The sequence below is a fragment of the Fusarium fujikuroi genome, chromosome FFUJ_chr10 (genome assembly GCF_900079805.1).
Source record: "Fusarium fujikuroi IMI 58289 draft genome, chromosome FFUJ_chr10".
NCBI classification, from domain to species: domain Eukaryota; kingdom Fungi; phylum Ascomycota; class Sordariomycetes; order Hypocreales; family Nectriaceae; genus Fusarium; species Fusarium fujikuroi.
Window position 1 is genome coordinate 2,307,846 of NC_036631.1, and position 25,289 is coordinate 2,333,134.

Below are 25,289 nucleotides of genomic sequence, written 5' to 3' on the forward strand. Positions count from 1 at the left end.
CTTCTCTCAGCTCGGCATTGGGAGCGTATCCTCCAATAGACTACGGGATAAAGCACAGGGACATTGAATTAACCGATGCATGTTTGTACCAGTCAGACTTGTTGGTTTGCATATCCTCATAGACCAGTAACAACAAGGTAGTATTCGCGAAGGGGAGTCAATAGCTAGGGAGCAAGCCACATGGAGGTTTATACCCCGTCTGATTAGCCTTGGCGGTAATTACCATTCCCGTATCCTACCGCGTGAAACCCTCGGGAACGAGCCGTGCTATCAGTTAGCCAGTATTTGGAATTACAGCCAAGTCTGTTCTATTGATCTTGTTCTTGGATTTGATCCATAGTGACATAGCCAACCATGCCGTCTAAATATTACCTTGTTACCCCGGGTTTACTCTTCCATCACGCAGGGACCCCGGGAATCATCCCCAGCCCCCCCCGCACTTGGCTATACCGCTTCGATCTAGATCCTTTCGTCCAATGCCAACCCTCCAGTTGTAAGACCTACCGAATCGACAGGCAGGCCGCTCATTTCCATAAAAAGGCAGGGCATGCACCACCCTGCTCGATCCGCATCACACAGCCCAGCACCATCAATCCACACTCTCCTCTTTCATTATGGCTGACCTCAACGAGAAAGCTGCCTTTGACCATGCTTCAGTCAAGGGTGCTGAGTCTACTGCAGAGCAGACACCTGAGGAGTCAGAGGCTACCAAGAAGCTTCTGCGCAAGTGTGACTCTAGATTGCTTCCTCCCCTGATGGTCATCTATTTTCTTTCCTTTATGGACAGAACTAACATCGGTATGTCACCATGACGCGACAGACTCGCTTGAAAAGGTTGAAGCTGATAAGACGAACTTCGAATCTAGGCAACGCGAAAATCCAAGGAATGACGGAGGATCTCAAGATGACTGGCGTCGATTACAACATGGCACTCTTCGTCTTCTTCATCCCCGTACGTCGATCGACCCGATATAGTTATACTACATTCTGACTCGAACTTTTGCAGTACATCATCTTCGAAGTCCCATCGAACATAATAATCAAGAGAATTTCGCCTTCTCTTTGGCTAGCAGGAATCACCGTTCTCTGGGGTATGTTACAGTACTTCAACTGTGCTCAACAAGTGGCTAATTACAATAGGCATCTCAACTGTCGGGATGGGCCTCGTCAAAAACGTACAAGGCCTTATCGCCTGTCGCGCACTTCTCGGCTTCTTCGAAGCTGGTATCGTCCCAGGCTGTATCTATCTTATCAGCATGTACTACAGACGCTACGAAGTTCAGTGGCGCATGTCGTTGTTCTTCAGCGCTGCTATCTTGGCGGGCGCCTTTTCTGGCCTTTTGGCCTTTGCGATTGCCAAGATGCATGATGTCGGTGGCCTTGAAGCATGGCGATGGTATGAATCTCGTCCCTTAGCGGCTACACTCTTCTAATACTTGAGTAGGATCTTTATCCTCGAGGGACTTCTCACAGTAGTTGTTGGAGTCATTTCCAAGTGGTGGATCCCCGATTGGCCAGAGACCGCGTCGTTCCTGAACGACGATGAGCGATCCAGACTTGTGGCTCGACTGGCTGATGATTCTGGTGATGCCAGGATGGACCATCTCAACAAGGCAGCCTGGAGGAGAATCCTGACTGATTGGAAGATTTATCTCGGCACTCTGGCATACTTTGGCATTGTCAATAACGGCTACGCTGGCTCGGTAAGATCAATTCCCACTGAAACATAAAAAGTGCTGACACTGACTTTCACAGTTCTTCATTCCTACCATCCTCCGTGAGATGGGATACGCCGCCGAGCGCGCACAAGTACTCACCATCCCAGTATACATCGTTGCCACCATTGGTTGTCTTTCATCTGCATACCTCGCCGACCGTATGCGCCATCGCTATGGCTTCACCATGTTTGGTGTCGTCATGACCAGCATCGGCTACATACTCCTTCTCCTCCAACATCAAGTCCCCACTGCAGCACGATACTTTGCGCTCTTCCTTCTCGTCACAGGCGGGTACATCACGCAGCCCGTCGTTCTCGGATGGCTATCCAACACTATGGGCGGACACTATAAACGCTCCATCGCCTCAGCTTCGCAAGTTGGCTTCGGTAATCTTGGTGGTATTGTCGCTTCCAACGTTTATCTTACACGCGAGGCTCCTGAGTACTGGACTGGCCTGGGGGTAAGTCTTGGTATGGTGTGGATCTGCGGTATCGCGTGTACAGCGTTTTACTTCCTCGCTATCAGGGAGAATAAGAAGAGGGATCGTGGGGAGCGGGATCATAGACTTCAGGCTGCAGATGCTGGTAACTTGGGTGACGATCATCCTCATTGGAGATATGCCACTTAAATGAAGAGAGTGTAGGGACGATTTGCTGTCATACATCTGAAGGCTTCATATCAGCCCAAATTAAGACCCCTTCTGAGCATTGCAATTGATTCATGTAAATCTACCGAGTATTGATTAGTTATAGTTGGCTGCTGATGCTTGCCTTATGCCGTCTTTAATTGGATATATCAGCCCCACTGCTCACTTCAGGCTTCGTAATCCCCCTCCTCGAGATATCAGCCGCGCAAAGATTGGGCTTTTCCTAACTCAGACCTATCTTTCTCTTTACAAACCTTGCGCACTGTCTCGTCGCCTCTGCCATAATGGAGTCACCGGATCAAGGACCGGATAATCTTAGTATTCTCAATCGCCTCCCTCTCGAGCTTCTGAGTCAAGTCGTCTACACTCTGCCAAATGCCGACATCAAGAATCTCCGCCTGACCTGTTCTCATCTCCGGAACGCATCTCTTCCGCGCTTCAAGCGAGTTTTTATATCTGCCAACCTGCGCGACATAGAGGTCTTCACTCTGATCGCGAACCATGATCGTTTTCGGTTCAAAGTCGCCGAGATCATCTACGATGATTCGCGCTTCAATGGCCCTTGGAGCAGAGGGCCTAGAGCGATGAATGGAGACACTGAGGATCTCACCAGAGAGCCGTACTGGTTTGAGAGATTTTACAGTTCCATTGTTGACGCCATTGACACCAATGAGAAGATGTATCAGCCCATGCCACATGTCAAGGAAGCGTTTAAAACTCGCTGCACCGAGCCTGAGTCATATCAAGTGTATCGCAAGCTTCAATCACAACAAGACGAAGTAATTGCGTCAGACCGGGACTCTGACGCTCTCAGATATGGTCTTTTACGCTTTCCAAACCTGAAAAGAGTTACCGTGAGTCCAGCTGCTCATGGAATTCTTGGACGACCACTGTATCACACTCCTACAATCAGATCTCTTCCGCAGGGACTAATATACCCTCTGGAGCATGGTTGGCTTGGGTCAACTCCATTTGAGGATTATCACCTCACGGGTTGGGATGAAACATCCAAAAGACAATGGCGTGGATTTTGTGTCATCACGAAGCAGATCGCTCGATATATCCGTGAGAACTCGACGTTCGCTCTCTCCGAGTTTGTTGTGGAAAGCCGGCATCTATGGACAGGAATTAGCTGTCGTGCTTTTGATAACCCCGCCAGTGATGAATATCACGATCTTGTCACCATCATCAGTCACCCTCTGTTGAGACGCTTGGAGCTATCACTTGCCTGCGGTGATGAGTCCAGGCGAAACTGGCCCTCTTTCCGTTCCGGCCTCCTCTTCAGGGCTCTAAGCAAAGCAGAGAACTTGCAAGATCTGCGCTTTGATACTGGCATTCCGATTGTGAGCAGGACGTGGCACAACTTTGTGGAGTATGGACAGAATGGTATGCCACTACGGAGCATGTTCCCCGTCAAGGACTGGTCCAATTTACGCCACTTTGCCCTTTCTCGGTCTTTTGTCAAACAGAGAGATGTTATGGCCTTCATTTCTACACTCCCATCGTCACTAGAGTCGCTTGAGCTGAGCTTTCTTAGCTTCCTGCCCCAGGAGGGAACTTATAGGGACTTGTTACATGACATGCGCTGTAACTTGGGGTGGAGGGAAAGGTTGGTGCGTGATCAGCCAAAGCTCATTGTATTTGTCGTTGAGAATGAACTCAGGATGGATGGCGTTGTTATAGACTTGAGTCTTGCGGCAATGGACTGTGTGTATCGCCACGGAGAAAATCCATTTGTAGAAGAGCAGATCATGGAGGTTCTGGAGGGTAAAGGGAGAACAGTAGATCTTCTTGATCCGGCGTATGGCGAGAGATGGTAATATGGTAGGATCACGCGCAAGTAATGATTCTGTTGATTTGGTGGCGCTAGCTACAGGATTGCTCGATATTCTGCAGAAGTAGCATTATTTACGTACCGGGCAATATCGCCTCAGATGCAACGAGTTGTTGTATAATTCTACAACTGTTCGTCATGAGGAGGCGCGTCTCCGGTGGGATGGATGAATGTCTTGGAATAAAGTTCGCGGTGGGATGGCTTGTCAAGTTGGACTTCCGGTGGGATGGGCCACGAGGCTTCACCTGGGAAAGATGCCAATTGGCTCTGCTATTGTTAGACCCTGTTTCTGCAACAGTTGTGGCACCACATTATGTCAAATACGGTCCAGACTTCATGGTTCTCCGCACTACGTACTTTGGGGTCAAAGCGACGCGTTGAGTTCCCCATGGGGTTGACACTCTACAGTATTGACTTATAAGGGAGATGCCGACCCCTCATGCTGAAAACGGAGGATCAGCAGCAGCGATTCTGAAGATTGAAACATCTCCAACTTCGGTCCACAAGTTACTCATTGTCAACTTCACGTCGCAATCATGGGTGCTGACAACATCGTCGTGAATAAGCACACGCTTGAGGGTCTTGACCTCGGCGATCCTCACACCATCGAGCTCATTCAACGGGCTCAAGATGGAAACGCCGCCGACAGAGATCTCACCATTCGCCAAGCCCTCAAGAAATACAGAAAGGCTGTACTATGGTCTTTGGTCCTGTCAATCAGCTTGGTCATGGAGGGTTATGACCTGGTGATGGTACGCAACAGACCTATGCCTAGCTCCTGGGACTTAGCTAACTTCGATTGTGACAGCTCGGATCCTTCTACGGCCTAACCCAGTTCCAAGACCACTTCGGCGAGTATAGCGCTGTAGAGGGCAAGAAGGTCATCTCCCCGGCCTGGCAATCCGGTCTCTCCAACTCGTCGCAAGTAGGACAGTTGGCGGGTCTTTTGATCAACGCTTGGGCGCAAGATAAACTTGGTGCTCGAACTACGATGATGGTGTTTATGGCATATCTTGTGGGCACCATTTTTATCCTCGCTTTTGCGCCGTCGCTGTCTATCCTTGCGTTTGGTGAAGCACTTTGCGGTGTTGCGTGGGGTGTTTTCCAGGTAAGCACGAGCCAATCCTACTTCATGAATCTACTGACAGATTATCCGTTTAGACGCTATCCACTACCTATGCCTGCGAAGTCGTCCCCACGATCCTCCGTCCATACGTCACCGCATGGGTTTGTATGTGCTGGGGCCTTGGCATCCTCATCTCATCAGGCGTCGTCCGCGCATGCCTAAACATTGAGGGTAACTTGGCCTGGAAGCTACCCTTCTATCTTCAGTGGGTCTGGCCCGTACCATTATTCTTCGTGGCGTACTTTGCCCCCGAGTCCCCCTGGAACGCCGTCCGTCGGGGTAAACTCGAGCTCGCTAAGACATCCCTCCGACGACTTGCATCAGACGATGGAGATAGAGAGGGAGAGATTGAGGCGAGCTTAGCGTATATCCAACATACTACTGCTTTGGAAAAAGCAGAGACTGGTGGCGCTTCCATTCTTGAGTGTTTTAAGGGCACCAACCTCCGTCGAACCGAAATTGTAAGACATCTCTTTGTCGCTTGTTTGTCGCTTCACTCTAACTTATTTACAGAACTGCGTTGTCTGGGCCGCCCAAATCCTCTGCGGAAACGCCATTCTCGGCTTCGTCGTCGTCTTCCTCCAAGCCGCAGGCTGGTCCCAGGTCCAGTCATTCAACCTTAACATCTCCCTCTCCGCATGCTACATCATCGGCGGTATGATCTGCTGGGTTCTCTTCCCTCGATTTGGGCGTGCGACTATTTATATGAGTGGTCTTGTGTTCATGTTCTGCTGCCTTATTGCCATCGGAGCTCTCGGATGGTCCACCAGCAAAGACGCCTACCTTGCTGTTGGCCTACTGTTTGTGGTGTCAACTCTTTGCAACATGATCACTATTGGCCCCGTGTGCTATCCCATTGTGGCTGAGACCCCTTCAGGAAGGCTTAGGTATAAGACTATCGTCATTGGGAGGTTTGTGTATAACCTTACTGCCATCTTCAACAACTCGGTGACACCAAGGATGATTTCTGCATCCGGTAAGTTCATCCACGTTAGAGGTTTAGAAGAGAAGCTAACGATACGCGCAGGATGGGGCTGGGGTGCGAAAACAGGGCTTTTCTACGCCGGAACTAACGCACTTTGTCTCATCTGGTGCTGGTTCCGTCTTCCCGAGACAAAGGACCGCACGTTTGGTGAGATCGACATTTTGTTTGAGAACAGAGTACCAGCAAGAAAGTTCAAGTATACCAAAGCTGACCGTGAGCATTCCCTTATTCGATTGTTTCCGGAACAGGCTTGCTAATGTTGTCGCTAGAATTTGCCCTTGAGAGTGACTATGTATCGGAAAAGGTTGGGCCTGCTGTCGATCATAAGGATTAAAATAGTCCCTGTATCATCTCAAGCATCGCTGGAAAATGATCTAGCGGCGGGTTGGGCAGATAGAAATTGGCGGCAATCTAATTTGGGATTCATTTGGCGTACCTTGCATTCCAGGGTAAGCCTGTTATTGTACATCAGAATTGAGATATTTAGTCCATCTCTACGGCCATTTAATGCCTAACCAATTGCTTTTCAAAATATGTATACCTATTCACCCATTTATTCTTGCCTTTCTTCCAATAGTGCGGCGACATTTGCTGGCTTGCTGCGTCTAGACCGCCAGTATGACGTGGCCCAGTGCACAAAATAAATTTGATGAGAGAGTAGCGGCGTGTATTTTCTGGCACCTTATGGTTGAAATGCTGACAGTGGCGAGACTGTCGTATCTCCTTCTGGGCACAATCTCAAGAGAGATATAAGCTACGGTAATGGCCCATTGTAAGCTACTTCACATGAAATCACATGTGCAATCGTTGTCAAATTTGATCCATTGAGGCTTTGTTGCTGTTCAGTGGAGTGAGACCGATGAACTAATTGGATAGTGCTTGACCCGCCCTGTAACACCTCGACGTAACCCCGCCTTTTCGGAGTCCGCCGAAGGTTGTTTGTTATCTGTCATATCTTATCAGCAGCATTTAAGCCAACAACTGCAACAACAAAGCAGCACAAAACAAACACCAAATACTTGAACTACTCAAAAAAATTTACTTCAAAATGGATAGCGACCTCAAGTACCTTCTCTCCCTCCAAGCCGTCCGAGACCAAGCGTCCAAGGTCTTTGAATCAGCAAAGCAAGGGAATCTGAAGCACTTCGACTATGACGAAAGCCGGATGGGAGCGGTCGCTGACTATGTATCCAAAGTTATTGATGTGAGTAATACTAAATCCTCAGAGATAACTTCAGAGCTAATAGGATCAATCTCTAGCGTGACTTTGGACCTGACAAGTACGACACTATCCCCCCTCATGGTCGCTGGCAGCATTTCGAGGTTGGAGACGTCGCACGCGTCGATGCCCTCGTGAAGCGATGGTCAAGCGAAGATGCGGTCGATCAGACCGAAATCACTCGACGGTTGGTCGATTTGTTCTTTGTGTCGGTTCTTCTTGACGCTGGGGCGGGTGATGTCTGGCGGTTCAAAGAGCCTGAGACTGGTCAGGTTGTCGTTAGAAGTGAGGGCATCGCTGTGGCGTCGCTTCACATGTTTGCAGCTGGATCTTTCAGTTCTGACAGCTCTCTCAAGGAGAAGGTCGATGGTATGTTTTGTGCAAGGTTCCTGTTTTCTTGGACTAATTGGCTGTCGTAGCGAAGGGCTTGATTGAACTGCAAGACAGCAGCTTCGAACAGCATTTCCAGGTATATCCTGAGAATCCTATGGTTGGAGTATCGTCGCGGGTGAAGCTACTTCAGGCTGTTGGTTCCAATTTGTTGAAGCACCCTGCAGTTTTCGGAGAGCTCGGCCGCCCAGGAAACTTAGTCGGTGAGTAAGCACGGGCAGATAGTGAATATTCGAGGCTGACGTTAGCTTTTAGACTACCTCACATCCAAGGCCTCCGGATCCAAGACTCTTGACTACGAACAGCTTTGGTTCTGTCTTCAGGACCTCCTCATCCCTTCGTGGCCCGGAAACCGCACCGTTTTCAATGGCCAACCCATTGGAGACGCATGGCCTCTCCAACTTCTATCCGAAATCGCCGACAGCAATGGCGATAAGGACCCCAAGAGCAAGATCCAGCCCTTTCACAAGCTCACTCAATGGTTGGCCTACTCGCTCTCCGTCATCTTCGAAAGACAGCTAGGCTTCACCTGGAAGAACATGCATCTGGGCACCGGACTGCCTGAATACCGAAACGGCGGATTATTCGTCGATCTCGGGGTCTTGAAGCTGAAGCCTGATGACTTGAAAGCTGGAAAGGAAAGCTCGGGACAAGAGCTTCCGCAGTTTGAAGCCTCTGATGATGTTATCGTTGAGTGGCGTGCTCTGACTGTCGCACTGCTGGATGAACTCCACAAGATGCTCAAGGAGAAGTACGAACCTCGTGGAGTCAGTCTGAGTCTTCTTCAGATGTTGGAAGCGGGAAGTTGGAAGTCTGGACGGCTTTTGGCTGCCGAGCTGCGACCTGAGACTAAGTGTAGTCCCATTCTGGTCATTAGTGATGGTACGCTGTACTAGTCGTGGCCAACTAAACGTAATATGCCCTGCTGCACTACAAAGAGAGCAATTGAGTGGCAATATGAAATAATTTAAAAAAAAAAAAAAAAAAAAAACAAACAAGTTGGTAGAGCTGGTGTCGTTCACCAGGAGCTGTGCATAGATCAGAGCGGAGAACTCCGTCGGACGTGGCCGAATCCTGTATAAGGTTCCTGAAGGAACATTACACACGGTGGAGGTTCGATAAAAATGGCTAGCATTCTTGAGACAATGAAAGTGCTCCAGAAGCGAACGTGATAAGGCATTCGGCCTTCACCGTACTAAATACGAGGTATGGATGTAGAAAGTTTCAGCTATGAGATGAAGCTTCTGAGATTCATGCAAAATGAAAATATTTCCTTATAGTTGTCAACCCAATGGGTCTCCTCTAGAAGCTTTATGTGCGCACTCTGGTTACGTGTTTGTAAAGTTCTCCTTTATCCTTCATCTGGAGACTTACCCTATTTGCCCCGGCGGTTCTATGCATACATGACTAGAGTGCTGTCACGTCTGTGGATTCAGGACCACGCAGTACTAGAAATCTCATAGAGGTAATACATTGAGGTATTCTACTACATAAGGAGGGACTATCAAGTTTACTTGATAGAAGGCTCATATAGTGGCTCTCCAGCACCGCTCAGTTACCGAAATGGGCGCCAACGCACAGCCTTTGGTCGAATATGTCCAAGCACCAAGCAAGATGCTTTTTCTTGCTGTGACTCACTGACAGTGGGTCATGTTTCATCCCAAAATACTACGGCCGTGAAAAGTTTATTTCCACCTTTGCTACACCACCCAATTGCAGGCCATATAGCCTAGAAGAGAAACTCAATATCACCATTTAAGGTTATTTTATCTCGTCACTATCTCACGAATGAGTCAAGGCCTCCTCTATCACTACACCTGAGTCACGCTATACGTATATATAAAGATTCACTGAATATCTTGCTTCTGCTCTTTGTCAATCTTGTGCATACCAACATGACACCACAGCTACCACATACCATTCCCGGTGGCATCGACCATTTCGGTGACCTCCCGCTGGAACTTAATGTCCAAATCATGGAGCTACTTCCTCTTGATGACTTATGCTCTCTTACCAGAGCGTCGCCTGCAGCGTGGCGGTCTTTTCGACTGGATCACTCTTTCATTCTGAGGCCCCATATAAAGCAATTCTACGACCACTACGGCGATCCAGCTGCCGCACCACTACTCAAACTGCTTATTCGCCTTCGATCTCTACGAAACCAAATGAAGAGGAAGCCTAAGATAGATGTTGAGAAGAGATTAAAACCAACCCTTGATTCTATTCTCTCTTTGGACTTCATGGAAGTACCTTCGGGATGGGACTCAAATCTCCAGGCTCTGAGTGCAGCAAAGGCATTGATTCCTGAACTGCGGGACATATTCGACCTATGGAATAATCGGACTCTAAGTATTGCCCCGTATAAGGAGCTTGACAAAGTTCCTCGATGGGAATGCTGGAGATTCGTTGAGTCCTTGCTCCGATTCGAATGCTGCTGTTGTATTCTTTCCCATCCAGAAGGGCTTTTATTTCAAGATATGCTTCAACTTAAACATGTCTTTCTCAAACCGCTGATTGCTGCCACAGAAACCCTGCTTCCTAGCGACCTACGGCCTTGGGGCTTGCTCGAGGGGATAATGGAGAGTACGATGACCCAAATATCCTGGACTGAGGAAGAGGCCATATTACCAACAGAGTTTAATTTCGAAACTCCAAAATATTTCAGAAAATGGTTCGAGCCTATAGTCAAAACCGTTGACAAATCACTCCGTAAAGAATGGGGTAGAACGATCAAGGGTCGCAAGAAACAGTCACTTACTGTGGAGGAGTCTGAAATCAAGCAATTTCTCCAGCGAAAGGGAAGTGAAGATAAACATCTGTGTTATCACCTCACCCTCCAAGGGAACACTTCCTTGGAAGGATACATCGCGAAAAGGAACTTTTCGGCTCTCATCTCAGTCTAAAGGGAAACCATCTTCTGACACATCTCTGGAGCCTGAAACCTCACGCGCGAAGCATCTCTATCGTCAAAGAATTCTCCAACTTTCTCGCCTCTCATCCTTTTTGCGACTCAATCTACCCTGGCAATCTAGAGAAGATGAAATTTATTCATGAAACCTAGCGATTTAATAGGCGTCTTTTCGAGGAAGAATAGTGGGCTCGGAGTCTGCATCACGATTCTCAAACCAAGTTACCAGGTGCGAGGTTCGAGCTCGTACGGCGAGAGCAAACCCCAGGTACGTTACAGACAGGCTAAGGGCAAGCCACTTGCCTACAGCTCACTATGGGAGAGAATACATGCGATGGGGGAATCAGTCGCCCGGCTAATCAACTGAAACCAACACGGACACAGAAGTAGCTAAGCAATGTTTACGATGCAATTCGATCGGCCTTCTGATTAGTCAGATCGTGGATAAATATAGAAGATTTATTCCTTCACTATTATGAACAAGATTTTGGCACACCTATGAGCGATCAAGAACTATAGGCAGGATTATCTCGAAGATCTCAAGAAGCCAATGGCCCGCACGTTTCGTCCAGCGAATCATTCCAAAATGTTCTACATTTTATATACAGGAAGTCTGTGGTATCATGACTCTGCTATTGAACAGCCTAATGGCGCCCCCCATCTATTTCACAGTCTACTAAAAGAAGATTGAGCATGGATAGTTACCAGTTTATAACATAATACTCAGAGTGTGAGTAACTACAATTGATAGCCCATGAATCAAGCACGGGTCTGCTTGATATTGACCTTCTGTCCACAAGGCACAGTGAACTTCTCCCCCTTGACAACCTTTCCGTTCACCTTGATAACACTCTTCTCAAGAGGAGTGGGCAGAGGCCGAGGAAGGTAGACAGTTCCGTTGGTGTTACCATTCTTCGGTCCACGAACAGTCATCTGTAGAAGACCAGACTTGAACTTCCAATCGACCTCAACGTTTCCATGCTCAGTAGGAACCCTACCCTTAGCCCACTCCAGACCCAAAGTAAGAGGCTTAACATCCCACTTCTTGTAACCAGGTTCGACAGCCTGAACACCGAGAACATGTCGACTCAGCTCAGCAGTAGGTCCAGAAGCCCAGCCGTGACAGAGAGAAGTGATTATTCCCAGACCAGGTGTACCATCGGGGTCAAGAGTCTCCCAGAAGCAGTTGGTGTAGTTGGCGTGGGCAGGGTTTGCCATGGGAGCCCAAAGACTCTTCAACAGTCGCTTGACAATCACGTCATCGTCGGACTCGAAGGCAGCGCGGAGATGGTAGGCGGAAGAGTAGGGGCTGATCTTCTGAGCGAAACCAGATTTGGCGGTAGCGTTGCTGAAGGCCAGAGGACCAGCCTTGAGCTGAAGTTCCTTGTTCATGGTAGAGAGCAGAGAGGTGGCGGAGATGTTGTGGCTCTGGGGAATACCAGCGAGGATGGCGAGAGCGTTGGCGTCTTGAGCGAAACCAGTGGTAATCTCATTGGACAGAGCATAAGCTTGAAGGGTATCGTTCCAGAGGTTGGAGTGAATAGCCTTTCGCAGCTTATCGAGGCGAGTCTGGTAGACAGTCGTGTTGACACCAGCATCCTTGAGTAGAGGCTGAGTCTGCTGCAAGCTGTAGGCGTAGAGCGCGTTGAACTTGGAGCTCGCGCCGGTCTGGGGAGGATCGTAGTAGTTCCAGTCTCCAGTGAAAGCAGGGTCGTCGAGTGTGAAAAGACCATTCTTCAACTGGGAGTGAGCCCAGTCCAGCATAGCCGTAGTGCGAGGAGCCCACTCCTTAGCAAACTCTTTATCACCCAGGACCTCGTAGTTCTTAGCAAGCGCGTTGAGAAAGTTGAATGAGTAGCCGATAAGACCAGTGATGTTGACGTCGAGAATTCCCTTGAGAGGTTCTTGCTCGATCTTGGCGGTCGGGATGAAGAATCCGGGTGTCGCCTGGTAGGAGCCGAGAAGGTCGAGCGAGCCCTCAACGAAAGACTTGCCGTAGGTGCTGGCATAGGTCGAGCTTAGTGCAACGTCGAGATCGCCAGTGTATGCAATTCTATCGCGTCTGGAACCATCAACAATAGTATCGGCGGGGTTCGTTCCCATGAAAAAGTCCTTCAAGAAGCTAGGATCGGTCAAATTGTTAGAGTAGATCTCAGTGCCGTCGAGAGTCGCAGCCTTGAGATTGCGGAAGTAAGCGGAGTGACCGAGAGGAGCGCCGAGGCCGAAGGATCCATAGAACTTGTCTGTCTGGGTGAAATCGAGAACAGTCTTGTTGTTGACGACAACAGAAATCTCGGTCATGTTCACCTTGGCATGCACAGACATCCATTCTCCGACCTTGGCATCAGCAGAAGACGGGATCGATCCGGACTTTGAAGCACCCGTAGCAGTGACCTTGCCAGTCTTGACGTCGCCAGTAACGATAATTGCTTCATTTAGAGTGTCTGACAGGACGGAGAAGGTGAATTCACCAGTGACAGGCTTGACCTGGAAGTCTAGCTGGTAGGCAGTCAACTGAGCGGCGGCAGCACTACCCAGCGCTTGAGGCGCAGAGCTCTCAACCAGAGATCCCTCCTTGGAAACCTGCCAGAAGTCGGGAATAGTTTTCTTGGGGATCTCAGTAAGCTGAGCGGTTCTGGCGCCCGTGAGCCAAATACGATTAAAGTCCTCATCAGAGCACTCAAAACCTCCGGGGAGCTTGGTGAGGGATGTGGTGTGAACGGTTGGTTTCACGCCGACCTTTCTGAGACGCAGCTCTCCATGCGAAGAGAGGTTCAGCTTCTGGTAGCGGAAAGCTCCCTGGACAAGACGGTGGTTGAAGGTCTCACGCTTGGAGATGTTGTATCGGTTCACGCGGTAGGTATCCATGGCAGCAGCCAGAGGAAGAGGCCCATCACTCTAGATGGGAGTTAGTCTGCTGATAAAATAGTCACTCACTGTATTTACATACCTGGTAGTTGCTAAATGCGTACTTGGACTCTGCATAGGTGAGTTCAAAAGCCGAGGTATCACCAGAGGCAGAGACAACCTCAAAGGTAGGATGACCCTCGACATTCTCGCCATAATCGAGGATCATGATATGAGGTTTCTTTCCGTCAGATGAAAGAGATACCGTTCCTTTAGAACCGTAGATAACTTCATTCTTGTCCGCTCTTGCAACTGGCCCAGCCAGGGCTGAACCTGCTACGAGCAGTAGCGATGCCGCAGCTTGGAGAAGCATTAGGATATATCTTGGAAGATAAATGGTATAAGAAATTAGGAAAATTAGAGAAGGTAATTGAGATAAATAGTAAGAAATGTTAATGAGTGGTGTTGTATCAGATCTACTTAATTGGGAGACTATCTCTACTTATAACCAAACTTGCATCTGCAGATCGGTATTACATCTTCCATCTCTGTATATTCTTTTGCATGATGTAATGAGCCACTATACGGAGTAAACCGAGCCCTTTCATTTAAGCTCTGACCGTTCTGGTGGAGGGCCAAGAAGTGTATCTCGTGAACGAGGTTCTAGCAAAGAGCGAGGTTCGTTGCTGAAATGCTGAACGAGGAACGAGGTTCGCTCCCTATAGTTCGAAACCTAAACAAAGCGGGGTTTGCAGAAATTTACCGTCTTCTGATGGAGTCTTGAGTCAGTTTTCATTTTTGAGATCTCGTTACTGAGTAAGTTGGTTTGCCGTGCCTCAACTGCATATTTTACATACGAATGCGAAATTCCGGTAAATTTTGTGCCGAGAATTCGTAAGTCTGACCAAAATTGAACCCCTGTTTTACTATGATTGCTTGCGGCAACGTCAGCGCCCTTGTACTCCGTCGGTCTTTGGTCTTTAGGTCAGCACTAAACTCCAATATCTCCCAGTCCGGTCTAAGCCACATCCTCCGCGGGGACAGGATCAGCAGAGGCGTTACGAAATTTCTCGGTCTTTTCCCCACAGCCTCTTATGATTCGCTACCAAATTCGCTCCCGCTAACCGAGAGCGAGGTTTACTCAGCCTCGGTGTTTTAGCTTTGACCATCTTGCCAAGCTGTCCACCTAAATTGGTATACACTAGCTTAAGGTCCTCTGCCGTTGGCCCCCGCTCGTCATATATTACCTACCGTACTTTGCATCTCCATCTACCGAGTTCCTATGCTAAGTTCGAATTAACCATGTCGAAATCAAGATCTCAATCTCCGTCCAAAGGCAAGGAAGCGCAAGACACTGACAATGTCTTGGACATTCCTTGGGATGCGCCACCGCCGTACGAGCTACATTCCTCTGGGTCAGTCCTAGCTAGCACGTCGCGCGTGAATGGTATGATCCCTTTTTATCTTCTTTTTAAAGCTATCGTGATGTTGACTGTGCCAAGACTATGGAAAGGTCGATATTGAGTTCTCGTCGCTGCAGCCCGACGAAGTCAATCGCCTTCTTCCTCCCGACAAAGCCCAAGAAATTGAACCAAGCAGCAGCTTCTCCACCGCTGCTCCCTCCGGGCCATGTCCAGCTCTTAATGTCGTCATTCAAGTTGTCGGTAGTCGAGGTAGTTTGACCATCTTCTCATTGCTGTCCAGGACTAATCAGATTAGGCGATGTTCAACCCTTCATCGCCCTCGGCGTCGCTCTACAGCGATACGGCCATCGCGTGCGACTAGCCACTCATGATACCTTTACAGATTTTGTTCGTTCATCTGGTCTAGAGTTTTACCCCGTCGGGGGAGACCCTGAAGATCTAATGGCTGTAAGACGACCAACTGATCTCACAGCGCCTGAGTGCTAATCGCATGGCTATAGTACATGGTCAAAAATCCCGGCTTGATTCCTTCCATGGAAAGTCTTCGAGGTGGCGATATCGGTCGAAAGCGCGTCATGATTCATGATATGCTGAGAGGCTTTTGGAGTTCTTGCGTCAAGCCCGACCCCGTATCAAATCGTCCCTTTGTCGCCGATGCTATCATCGCAAACCCGCCCAGTTTCGCCCACGTCCACTGCGCTCAAGCATTGGGTATCCCTCTTCACATGATGTTCACAATGCCCTGGACAGCGACGAAGTCATTTCCTCATCCTCTGGCCAATATTCAGTCTCAAAATATGGATCCCAGGGCTTCCAACTACCTCAGTTACGGTGTTGTTGATCTAATGACTTGGCAAGGGTCAGTCTCCTACCGATTTTATTTTATCGTGCTTATGCTAACCTTCACAGACTTGGAGATGTCATCAACGCATGGAGAGTTAAGGACTTGCATCTGGACCCACTAGCCGCTGCTGTTGGGCCCGATATTGTTGGCCTGATGAAAGTACCATATACGTATTGCTGGTCACCAGCTCTAGTTCCGAAACCTAGTGACTGGGGAGAAAGCATTGGTATGTTTTTACAGGAGTTACGGATTTAGGTAGCGTGCTAATGTATACTCTAGATATTTGCGGATTCTTCATGCGAGACGAACCCGCCTATACTCCTCCCCAAGACCTAGCAGATTTTCTGGCACGGGGACCACCGCCAGTCTATATCGGCTTTGGAAGTATCGTCATCGATGACCCAACAGCTCTAACAAACATCATCAAAGAGTCGTGCAGGGTTGCAGGGGCCAGAGTGATTATATCTCGTGGCTGGAGCAAGCTAGGTGGTAATGACCCTAGCACTAACTCTGTCTTCTACTTGGGCGATTGCCCTCACGGTAAGTAGTTAGTCATCCCCAAGTCATGGGTCCATTATCTAAGCGTTTGGCAGAATGGTTGTTCAAGCGCGTTGCTGCTGTTGTCCACCACGGTGGTGCAGGCACTACGGCTTGTGGCCTCGTTAATGGTCGGCCAACCACCATTGTACCATTCTTCGGCGAGTAAGTGTTATACCCATTCACTTCTCCAGATATTCATACTAACATCTCCGTAGTCAGCCCTTTTGGGGAAGTGTCGTTGCCTCCAACGGAGCAGGTCCATCACCTATCGCCTACAAGAGCATCTCCGTGGATAAGCTCAGTTCCGCAATCAAGTTCTGCCTCAGTCCCGAGGCTCAGGCTGCTGCCAACAGGATTGCGACACAGATGAGAGAAGAGAGTGGCGTTAACACCGCAGTCGACTCTTTCCATCGGCATCTACCCGTGGCCAACCTCACTTGCGATCTCATTCCGCACAATGCTGCTAAATGGCAGTACATAGGCAGGTCGAAGAAAGGTGATAAGGGCCATATTAGGTTATCGAACGCAGCCTTGAAAGTTCTTTTGGATGCCAAGAAAGCCAAATTGGCAGACTTTGAGCCGTAAGTTGTTGTAATATGGGTTTTCTAACTTCACTGACCGATTTTTTCCAGACTTCGACCGAAAGGGTACCTCGTTGAGAACGAACGCTGGGATCCTGTAACAGCTGGAGCATCCTCCGTGCTAGGCACTATGACAGACTTTACCTCTGCCTTAGGCGGTGCATTTATCGATCCCTTCAAAGACGTAAAGCGCGTCCGACCAGATGGCACGCGTCGCTCAGCCGGTACGGCGACAGCAGTTGCAAGCGGGAAAGCTCTGCAGGGCATGACGACCGCTGTGGTGAAGGGATCGCTCGTAGATGTCCCGTTGGCATTCGCTGAAGGATTTCGCAACACACCGCGACTGTACGGAGAAAAGGTCGCGGATTATGGTCCAGTCACGGATTGGAAGAGCGGTGGCACAGTTGCAGCAAAGGTATGTGTCACTACCCTCGAAGTTGATATGAGACACTTACGTGGATTAGAATTTTGGTTTTGGCTTCTACGAAGGCTTAACTGATATCGTAACGAAACCAATGAAAGGGGCCAAAGAAGAGGGAGCTTTGGGCTTCTTCAAAGGTGTTGGAAAGGGGTCTCTCAATATGGTCGCAAAACCAGGCAGCGGTAAGTTTCCCATGCGTAATAAGAGCCCTTTGGAACATGTCAGCTAACATTACTTTAGCAACGTTTGGATTGCTCGCGTACCCGGCCCAGGGAATTTATAAGAGAATTCAGTCTATGAAGACGAATAAGGCGAGGGACGCGGTAACAGCTGGTCGGGTTGAGTCATTGTCAGATGGAGAGCAGGGGGCGACATCACCAGATGCTCCCCAAGTTGTTAAACGATTCCAGGAACTGATAGGGTAATAATATTACGTGGCGTTTTCGAATCGCTTTGATATATAATTTTAAGCTCATTGAATCTGAGCTTTCTTAGCATATGGCATCCTGTATTTTCGTCTTATGACATAGCTATGTTGCCTCGAAAAAGTGCATGTTCCGACTGCATTGTCTGTTGGTACAGGGTGAGTGCGTATCCGCTTCAGCCCCTGAGGCTCTTAAACGAGAAAACTCGTTTATCGTTTAGCAAGTCTAACGTGAACGACACTAGTGGGTCCTGTTGTTGCACTAGTGAGATCCATAAGTATTTAGTTCCGACGCCAGTGCCAAAAGAGGGCGACACTTTTAACCTTGTTTATTAATGTTTCCATTCAACATTGGCCATAAACATCGATCATTTTTACATTCAAGTGCGAAGCTTGAACACAAGAACAGGAGAATCAATTGGAATTTCTTCTCTGCCTGTACTACCTGCTCACTCCACATTGTTATCCACTCAACATTACCACGAAGTCCCTCGCTGACATTTGTGACGCGGCTGTACGACTTCATTCTGCCTCTATCCCTGGAAAAATACCCAGTTCTAGCAGAAAGCATGCTAGACAGATTCCTTGCCATCTGTATGCTCAACAATGGTCGAGTTCTTGCCTTCAGCTCGAGCAGCATGCATATCAACTCCACTATTGGGGCCATCAAAGATCCAGGCAATCTCTTCCAATGAAGGACCCTTTGTCTCCGGGAAGACGAGATAGACTCCAACAAACTCAACCATGACCCAGCCGACAAATATGATGTAGAACTTCCAGGTAATATCCTTAAGGCCAATAGGAACAACAAAGGTTGAAAGCATCATGAAGCAGAACTGGACGAAGTAGAAGAATGACAGTCCCTTGGTTCGCATGCGATAAGGAAGGATCTCGGGAATATAAAGACCAAGGTTACCGTTAAAACCGAGGTTGTAGGCGGGAGAGAAGAGGTAGAGGAACGCAACGACTGTATACGCGGCAGCTTTGTTGGTGTTGTCCTTGGCGAATACCGCACTTCCTGCCGTAATGCAGATGTCGATGACCCAGATGGCAGCCAGCGACCAGAGGAAAAGCTTGCGACGACCGACCTTGGCTGGCAGCGTGGCGAAGTAAATGGCGCTGAACCAAGACAGCATCTGGTTGGTAGCGTTGATGAGAGTCTGCTGGAGATCCGAATTGAGTCCGACAGAGTGCAGGATGGGCGAGAGGTAGTACGAGACAAAGGCGTTACCGGACATCTGCGAGCAGATAGCTGCCCAGATCATGATGAACATGCGTCTGCGGTTACCAGGAGTGCTTCCCAGGTCCTTGAGGAAGACAACGATGTTGTTATGTTCAGATGCCTCTGCACTCAACGTCTCAAGAATCTCATTGTACTCGAACTGAACAACAGGGTCAGAGGAGTCACCTTCGCCGTGGTACTTGGCGAGCATCTGAAGAGCCTCGTCGTTGCGACCCTTGCTGACGAGCCATCGGGGCGACTCCGGGACGAACCAGACAAAGAGGAGCTGGATAATGGATGGAAGGCCCTGTAAAGCTGAAGGAATACGCCAAGACGCAGTACTGTCGATGCGGAAAGTGCCAAAAGTACACCAGCCGGCGATGATGGATCCAACGGAGTAAAAGGTGAGGAACAGAGCTGTAGCTGTACTGCGCTGAGCAGGGTGCGCAATCTCAGTGATATAAGGAGCGCCGACTCCAGCGACGACGACGCTGCCTGCACCGATGATGACTCGTGAAATGATGAACATGGCGATATTCATAGCCGCTCCCTGAATAGCGGCACCAACGCAGCAAAGCGCTGCGCCAGTAGCTAGACCCCATCTTCGTCCAAAGGTATCGGCCGCGGGGGAGATGAGAAACGTGCCCAGAATACCGCCGAGGGGATATGCGGCGTTGAAGAAGCCGAGCATAGCGCCTGTTGGAGTGCCGAAGTAAGTCTGCCAATGGCTGACGGACTGCAGACCGTTCATCATGCTTCCATCGAAACTATAGACCATATTAGCTTTGGCCTGTTAAATGTAGTGGTTATGGGGTGGTAGACTGACCCTTGGGAAAAGATCGACAGAAGTGGGATCATCATGAGAAAGTTGAGGGTGCGTAGATTGGGTGACTTCCACCAACGCTTGGTATCGACAGGCGATGCCGGGAGAGCCATAGTGGTGGTTACTTCAGGTGTAGCCATTGCGCATATAAGATCTATCAAGATAGACAGTAAAAGGTTGCCAAGGTCAAGATTGAACGGCTGGGATGAGAGAAGGAGTTTCATGCTGGCTCAGCCCATGGCTATATACATCTCTCTTACTCGCCACGCCCTGTACTCGGGACCACTTCGACCGAGACCAGCCTTCCCCCCTCCTCGGCCCATTCCCACGGGGTTCATTGGGGAAAATCTGGGGTACGCTAGTAGAAGGGGTTCTGGACCATCACGTGGGAAGACTGGGCCGGCATTTAAGGGCCAACATGCCCCGAAGTTTCTGCACGTAAAATGCAACCCTGACGGCGAAACATAGACCGAAAAACAACCATGGCCTCGTATGTTACCTTCTGCTTTTTTTTTATGAGTTACCCCGGAAATAGAGATTGTGGAGAAGGTTAATGACTGATCGTGCAGATGTGAGAGGTGCAAGCAGCGCAAGGCAAAGTGCGACCGCCGATTACCGGCGTGTCAGCGCTGTGAGAAGGCAAAGGTTGAGTGTGAGTACGGGGGGAGGCGGAAGCCGGGGTTTCCAGCTGGACATCGCCAGATGCTGGAGGAAAAGATCGGTCAGTCTCGACTCATTTCTTTACACCATCTTATGGTTCGGTGAGGTAAGGTGACTGTCGACTGACTATTGGTTCCAGAGAAGCTGGAGTCCGAGCTACGTGCCATTCGCAGCACGCCGCGAACGAGCACATCAACTGATCAAGCACCTCCACAAGACACAATCGAAGTCGAGACCAAGTCACCCAATGACCAGGCAATTCGTTCAATGCCCGTTGGTGAAGCATCACCTACTTTTGAGCGCACACGCAGAGTCACTGAGCGCAGACCCCCAACCGACCTCGTCGTTTCTCTCGCCTCTCTTTACTTCCGCCACATCCACCCATGGTTTCCCTTCCTAGATGTCCAGCGCGTCTGCGCCGATATGGGATCTATGGATGAACCTGCGCTGCTGTACTATGCTCTCTTTGGAGTCACGCTGCCGTACTCGTTCGATTCGCGTCTTGATCAGTCGTCGAGCGATTCGTTTTGGAAATACTCTAAGCGCAGCATATTTGTTGATGTGTTGGAGGAGCCTTCGTACAGTTCGTTGGAGGTTCTTACGGTTCTGGTTTTGGATCTTTCGGGCATGACGCATGGACCTCAGGTCTGGGGTCCGTTGGCTGTAGCGACGAAGCTCGCGGTGCAGCTTAAGAATACTGACGGGCTTGTATTTCGCACTTCGACTGAGGCTGAGAGCAGCGAATCGCTGAGTAAGAGTGATGGTATATTCCGACAGCGGTTGTTCTGGGCTATCTACGCTCTCGACTGCACCATCTGTATTACCACGAACCATCATTCGACTTTGGGCGATGATCATGTTCAACACTTTCTACCTGCGCGACAACAAGTCTGGAGGGAGAACCTCTCAGAGGGAGACGATGCATCGCTTACTCCAGCGTCTGTGTTCAGCTACCAACTAGAGCTTTTTGATCTATCTCGAAGAATCCACAGAGTTGCAATGGAATACAGCAGGCTGTACGACAACCAAGAGCTCGAGTCGACTTGGCTCAGCGAGTTTCATAACATCGCAGCTGAACTCAATTCGTGGATGGAGACACTGCCTTCTCGACTGTTCTGGCATAACCATAATATTGTCGAGGACCGAGTTCCCGGCGCTATCCGACCAGCGACCTTTATGCTGTACGGATACTATTACGCCTTGGATATCTACCTCAACGGTTTTCTCGCCATACCATGCCATTTCAACTTCCAGTCCGATTCGCATCTTGAGCTCCGTCGCCAATGCTTGCAGCGATGTCTCAACAGCGTACAAGTCTTGGCTCAGATCGTCACGAAAGTAGCCGACCAAACTGTCGATAAGCTCGGCTGGCCATTTGCCTGGTCCGTCTGGGTAGCCGCTCGTTTCCTCACAGCGCAGAGGTACTTCACAGGAGAGACTGACACCGACACCATAGCAAAAGTCTCACTCTTCACGACGTTTCTCAGCACCATGGGCCGCTTCTGGCAGATCAGCGCCAGCTACGCGAGGATGCTGCGTCGAGCGACTTCTGATCTTGACGCAGGCACTGAGCCGGGACAAGGGACAATTCTTCAGCTCATGGCCGATCTTCGCGTCCCAACGTCTCATATTGAAGATCAGTTTAGACCAGATTCTATGCTGCATGGGGTCATTAGTCCGGGGCAGTCTGTTTCAACGTATGATAACCCGACCTACATGGACGTTGAGAGACTGGATACTCTTCTACCCGTGTTCGCCGACGATGCGTGTTTTGATATGTCCCAAGATCACGATAATTGGTTCCGCATGCCGTTGTTTGCCTCGTCAGCATATCAACAGTTCAACGCTCCAGAGCAGGAGTGACATTGAGTTCTAAATTCTATATTTACTTTGTATTATCTCAGATGATAATCTACTTTCTAACATCTTGTCCATGTAAATAACATGCTCTGTGAGCTCTTCTCAACCATCACAGGCCATCCTGGCAACTTGACATGCACAGAGATTGATTCGTCTAGCCCCTCAATCCCCAACGTGACTCGTGTCTCTCCATCTAAAGAGCTCCAGCCAACCTTTGCCAGCACCATCTTCCCCTCTCTATAGATCGGAACGGTCGCGTCAAGAGAAGTATAAAGACCGAGGCGCGGTGCAAACTCTATCTCCTGCCATCCTGCCTTTGCAGGCCGTATCCCCGCAACCTCGGCCAAGAATTCGTAGATGGGAGCGCTGCCCCAAGCGTGGCAGTCTGAACGGTGTGAAACGTCGTCTTCTTCCCAGGTCGTCAGACCGAGGGATAATTGGTGACGCCACGGCTGCCATAGAACATGGAACAGTTCGTCATACAAGGATCCTCCTGCGGTGCTGATGGCTCGAAATGTGTAGAAAGACATGGAGATTGATGTCTTTATAAGTGGCGCACCGCTTTGAGAACTTCCCAGAGCGCACTTAAGTAATGCCTGAGCGCTGTCGCCACGTACAGCACCACTGAGAACTGCCCAGACCTGGTTGTGCTGGCTACGGTCAGCCTCGGGGTCTGAGCAGGCGGCAATACTGTCGGTGAAGTATTGCCCATCAAAACACTGGCGCTTAACCGCATCGACTATTCGCCCAGCCCGATGAGAATACTCTTCTGCAAGGGAAAGTCGGCCTGCACACTCTCCCTGCAACTTGGCCGCCAGTTTGAGCGTGTACGCATACAAACTGTTTGTGTATGTCGAAACACCAGATTTCTCTGCTGACGGCGGAATACCGTACGGCCTCCACTGCTCAGCCCAGTCATGAAAGTTCCAAACACCCTTCTCATTCCTTAGACTCACAAGATCAAGGCGGTGATCAATGCGTTCGTGGAAATACCCCAGGACAGCGTCAACAACGGGTAAAAGAGGCCTAACAAATGTCTTGTCTGCATAGTAGAGAAAGTGATCATGCAGCATGCAGATCCAGTAGAGGGAAAAGTGGGGGATGATCTGCAATTGAGTCGATGGCGCTCTACTGGCTGTAAGTCCAATGCGAGGCTGGAACGAGCTATGGAGCTGTATGATTGCCTGTCTGGCTAAACGATCATCGCCAGACACGTGATAAGTAAAGAGGCAAGAGCTGCGTGTGTCCATGGCGTATTGGAGCTGTTCATAAAAAGGGCAATCTTCGTAGCAATCATGCATGCAGTTTTGTAATGTTCTGATACTCGTGTCGTACAGCGCTCCCAAAGTCCCGTCATCTGAGGTCGTGCTTATGTTTGATAGAACGTCCAATGGGTAACTCACAACGTCTATATCGATGCCGCGCATGATCAGATCAGATGATCCAGTCTCGATGTTGAGTCTCATGAAGCGAAAGGTGCGCCAGTGAAATGGCATGTATACCTCCTCCGTCTCTTCATCATCGTAGTAACCCAGACGCGGATTTCCGTCTTTTCCCCGGAAAGTATAAATATCCTTTGGCCCGATGAGAAACTTGCTTGTATCGCATCTGTTTCCTTTGCAGCGGAGATATGGAATCAGGACTGGAGAATCCTCATAGCTTTCAGAATACGTTATCGTAAGACAGGCGCCTCCAACTTCCGGTCGGACAAAGCGGAAGCGGATAAAAGCAGTTGTATGGATGGGAGTCTCGAGGTCGAATTGATGGCTTGAGCGAGCGGGAAGAAAGAGATTACTCTCTCCAGACTGGATACCCAGCAGTCCTGCACTCCAAGTCCCATGAGATAAGCCGCTTTTAACGTTGTGAATAGCGCTGAAGTAAGACCTCCGGCTTCTCATCGGCGGGATGAGACGTGGCGACAGTTTCCACGGCGCTGTGACACCAGTAGAGTTCTGAAAACGGAGCAGTATCGCTGGAATCCACTCCAACTTAGTATCGTGCGATGCAGAGACCAGTTCGTATACATGAAGAAAGTCATCCTCTTCCTCGTCAATACGAAGAGTCACATTGTGATCTATCGCCGTTTGCCAAAGCTCACTACTTCGAATCTGCGGTGCCCAGACCTCATCGTCGACAGCAGTCGCAATCCTGACACCACCTGTTCCCAGACGCGGAAAGCTAGTGCCATACGACGTCCCGTGGAAGAGTCGAAGGATATGAATCGCAATATGATTCTCTCCCACACGTAAATACGGGCTGATGTCGACCTCATCGTAGAACCAGAGATTCGCATCTCCCTTGACAGGTCCAAATGCGACCAATTGTTTGTTGACGTATAACTTATATCGCGTATCGGCCGTGATCTGAATCGGAAGCGATGTCGGTATCTCCGCATTGACAAAGAATGTCTTGCGGAAATGAACGAAGCGACCGGCAGTAGACGTGGCTTTTTCGATGAAAGCAGGATTCCACATCCAAGATGTGTCAAATTGTTCGGCGGCCATGATGGGGATACTCTCGAGTTGGAGGCGATGACAACTAAGGAGGAACTAAGCTTTGGAGGGGCAAACGGACAATTCCTCAGTCATTGTTAAGCGTAATTTGAATGTGTTGGCGCTCGCAAGACCTACGTTGAGCTGGGGGGCTCTTCGGGTCTTGTAAGACCGAGATATACCTCGTTTTTAACGGAGCGAGCGGGTTGACATGCACCGACCAGTCCTAACCGATTCCATATGCACGCAAATTTAATTGGTTTCTCGGGGATACGATTAGCGAGACTCTGTAGTCAAAGCTTTATGGTTCGATCCTTGATAATTA

General features: G+C 49.4%; 10 protein-coding genes; 7 read left to right on the plus strand and 3 right to left on the minus strand.

The window, feature by feature from the left end:
* Positions 1-614: 614 nt before the first annotated feature.
* Positions 615-2,346, plus strand: FFUJ_11107 (related to putative tartrate transporter; the record flags this gene model as incomplete). XM_023569967.1 has 6 exons in its annotated part: positions 615-798; positions 867-952; positions 1,007-1,091; positions 1,141-1,396; positions 1,445-1,703; positions 1,756-2,346. 6 exons carry the CDS (start codon positions 615-617, stop codon positions 2,344-2,346), a joined length of 1,461 nt encoding a protein of 486 aa, XP_023437109.1.
* Positions 2,347-2,648: 302 nt separating this feature from the next.
* Positions 2,649-4,184, plus strand: FFUJ_11108 (uncharacterized protein; the record flags this gene model as incomplete). Its single annotated transcript, XM_023569968.1, has 1 exon — positions 2,649-4,184. One exon carries the CDS (start codon positions 2,649-2,651, stop codon positions 4,182-4,184), a length of 1,536 nt encoding a protein of 511 aa, XP_023437110.1.
* Positions 4,185-4,734: 550 nt separating this feature from the next.
* On the plus strand, positions 4,735-6,643 carry FFUJ_11109 (probable Maltose permease; the record flags this gene model as incomplete). XM_023569969.1 has 6 exons in its annotated part: positions 4,735-4,950; positions 5,007-5,306; positions 5,360-5,785; positions 5,838-6,300; positions 6,352-6,522; positions 6,579-6,643. 6 exons carry the CDS (start codon positions 4,735-4,737, stop codon positions 6,641-6,643), a joined length of 1,641 nt encoding a protein of 546 aa, XP_023437111.1.
* A 714-nt stretch (positions 6,644-7,357) lies between these two features.
* On the plus strand, positions 7,358-8,814 carry FFUJ_11110 (related to Protein urg3; the record flags this gene model as incomplete). XM_023569970.1 has 4 exons in its annotated part: positions 7,358-7,513; positions 7,570-7,897; positions 7,948-8,121; positions 8,174-8,814. The coding sequence occupies 4 exons, from the start codon at positions 7,358-7,360 to the stop codon at positions 8,812-8,814; spliced, it is 1,299 nt and encodes a 432-aa protein (XP_023437112.1).
* A 999-nt stretch (positions 8,815-9,813) lies between these two features.
* On the plus strand, positions 9,814-10,821 carry FFUJ_11111 (uncharacterized protein; the record flags this gene model as incomplete). Its single annotated transcript, XM_023569971.1, has 1 exon — positions 9,814-10,821. The coding sequence occupies one exon, from the start codon at positions 9,814-9,816 to the stop codon at positions 10,819-10,821; it is 1,008 nt and encodes a 335-aa protein (XP_023437113.1).
* A 764-nt stretch (positions 10,822-11,585) lies between these two features.
* FFUJ_11112 (related to alpha-L-rhamnosidase C) lies at positions 11,586-14,046 on the minus strand (the record flags this gene model as incomplete). XM_023569972.1 has 2 exons in its annotated part: positions 11,586-13,724; positions 13,777-14,046. 2 exons carry the CDS (start codon positions 14,044-14,046, stop codon positions 11,586-11,588), a joined length of 2,409 nt encoding a protein of 802 aa, XP_023437114.1.
* A 929-nt stretch (positions 14,047-14,975) lies between these two features.
* On the plus strand, positions 14,976-17,908 carry FFUJ_11113 (related to sterol glucosyltransferase; the record flags this gene model as incomplete). XM_023569976.1 has 11 exons in its annotated part: positions 14,976-15,120; positions 15,176-15,346; positions 15,393-15,544; positions 15,598-15,956; positions 16,007-16,167; positions 16,221-16,481; positions 16,535-16,643; positions 16,697-17,062; positions 17,114-17,477; positions 17,527-17,665; positions 17,724-17,908. 11 exons carry the CDS (start codon positions 14,976-14,978, stop codon positions 17,906-17,908), a joined length of 2,412 nt encoding a protein of 803 aa, XP_023437115.1.
* A 571-nt stretch (positions 17,909-18,479) lies between these two features.
* Positions 18,480-20,092, minus strand: FFUJ_11114 (related to hexose transporter protein; the record flags this gene model as incomplete). XM_023569977.1 has 2 exons in its annotated part: positions 18,480-19,896; positions 19,956-20,092. The coding sequence occupies 2 exons, from the start codon at positions 20,090-20,092 to the stop codon at positions 18,480-18,482; spliced, it is 1,554 nt and encodes a 517-aa protein (XP_023437116.1).
* Positions 20,093-20,434: 342 nt separating this feature from the next.
* FFUJ_11115 (uncharacterized protein) lies at positions 20,435-22,475 on the plus strand (the record flags this gene model as incomplete). XM_023569978.1 has 3 exons in its annotated part: positions 20,435-20,442; positions 20,522-20,673; positions 20,752-22,475. 3 exons carry the CDS (start codon positions 20,435-20,437, stop codon positions 22,473-22,475), a joined length of 1,884 nt encoding a protein of 627 aa, XP_023437229.1.
* A 56-nt stretch (positions 22,476-22,531) lies between these two features.
* On the minus strand, positions 22,532-24,976 carry FFUJ_11116 (uncharacterized protein; the record flags this gene model as incomplete). The annotated part of the gene is made up of 1 exon (XM_023569979.1): positions 22,532-24,976. One exon carries the CDS (start codon positions 24,974-24,976, stop codon positions 22,532-22,534), a length of 2,445 nt encoding a protein of 814 aa, XP_023437117.1.
* Between the last annotated feature and the right edge of the window lie 313 nt (positions 24,977-25,289).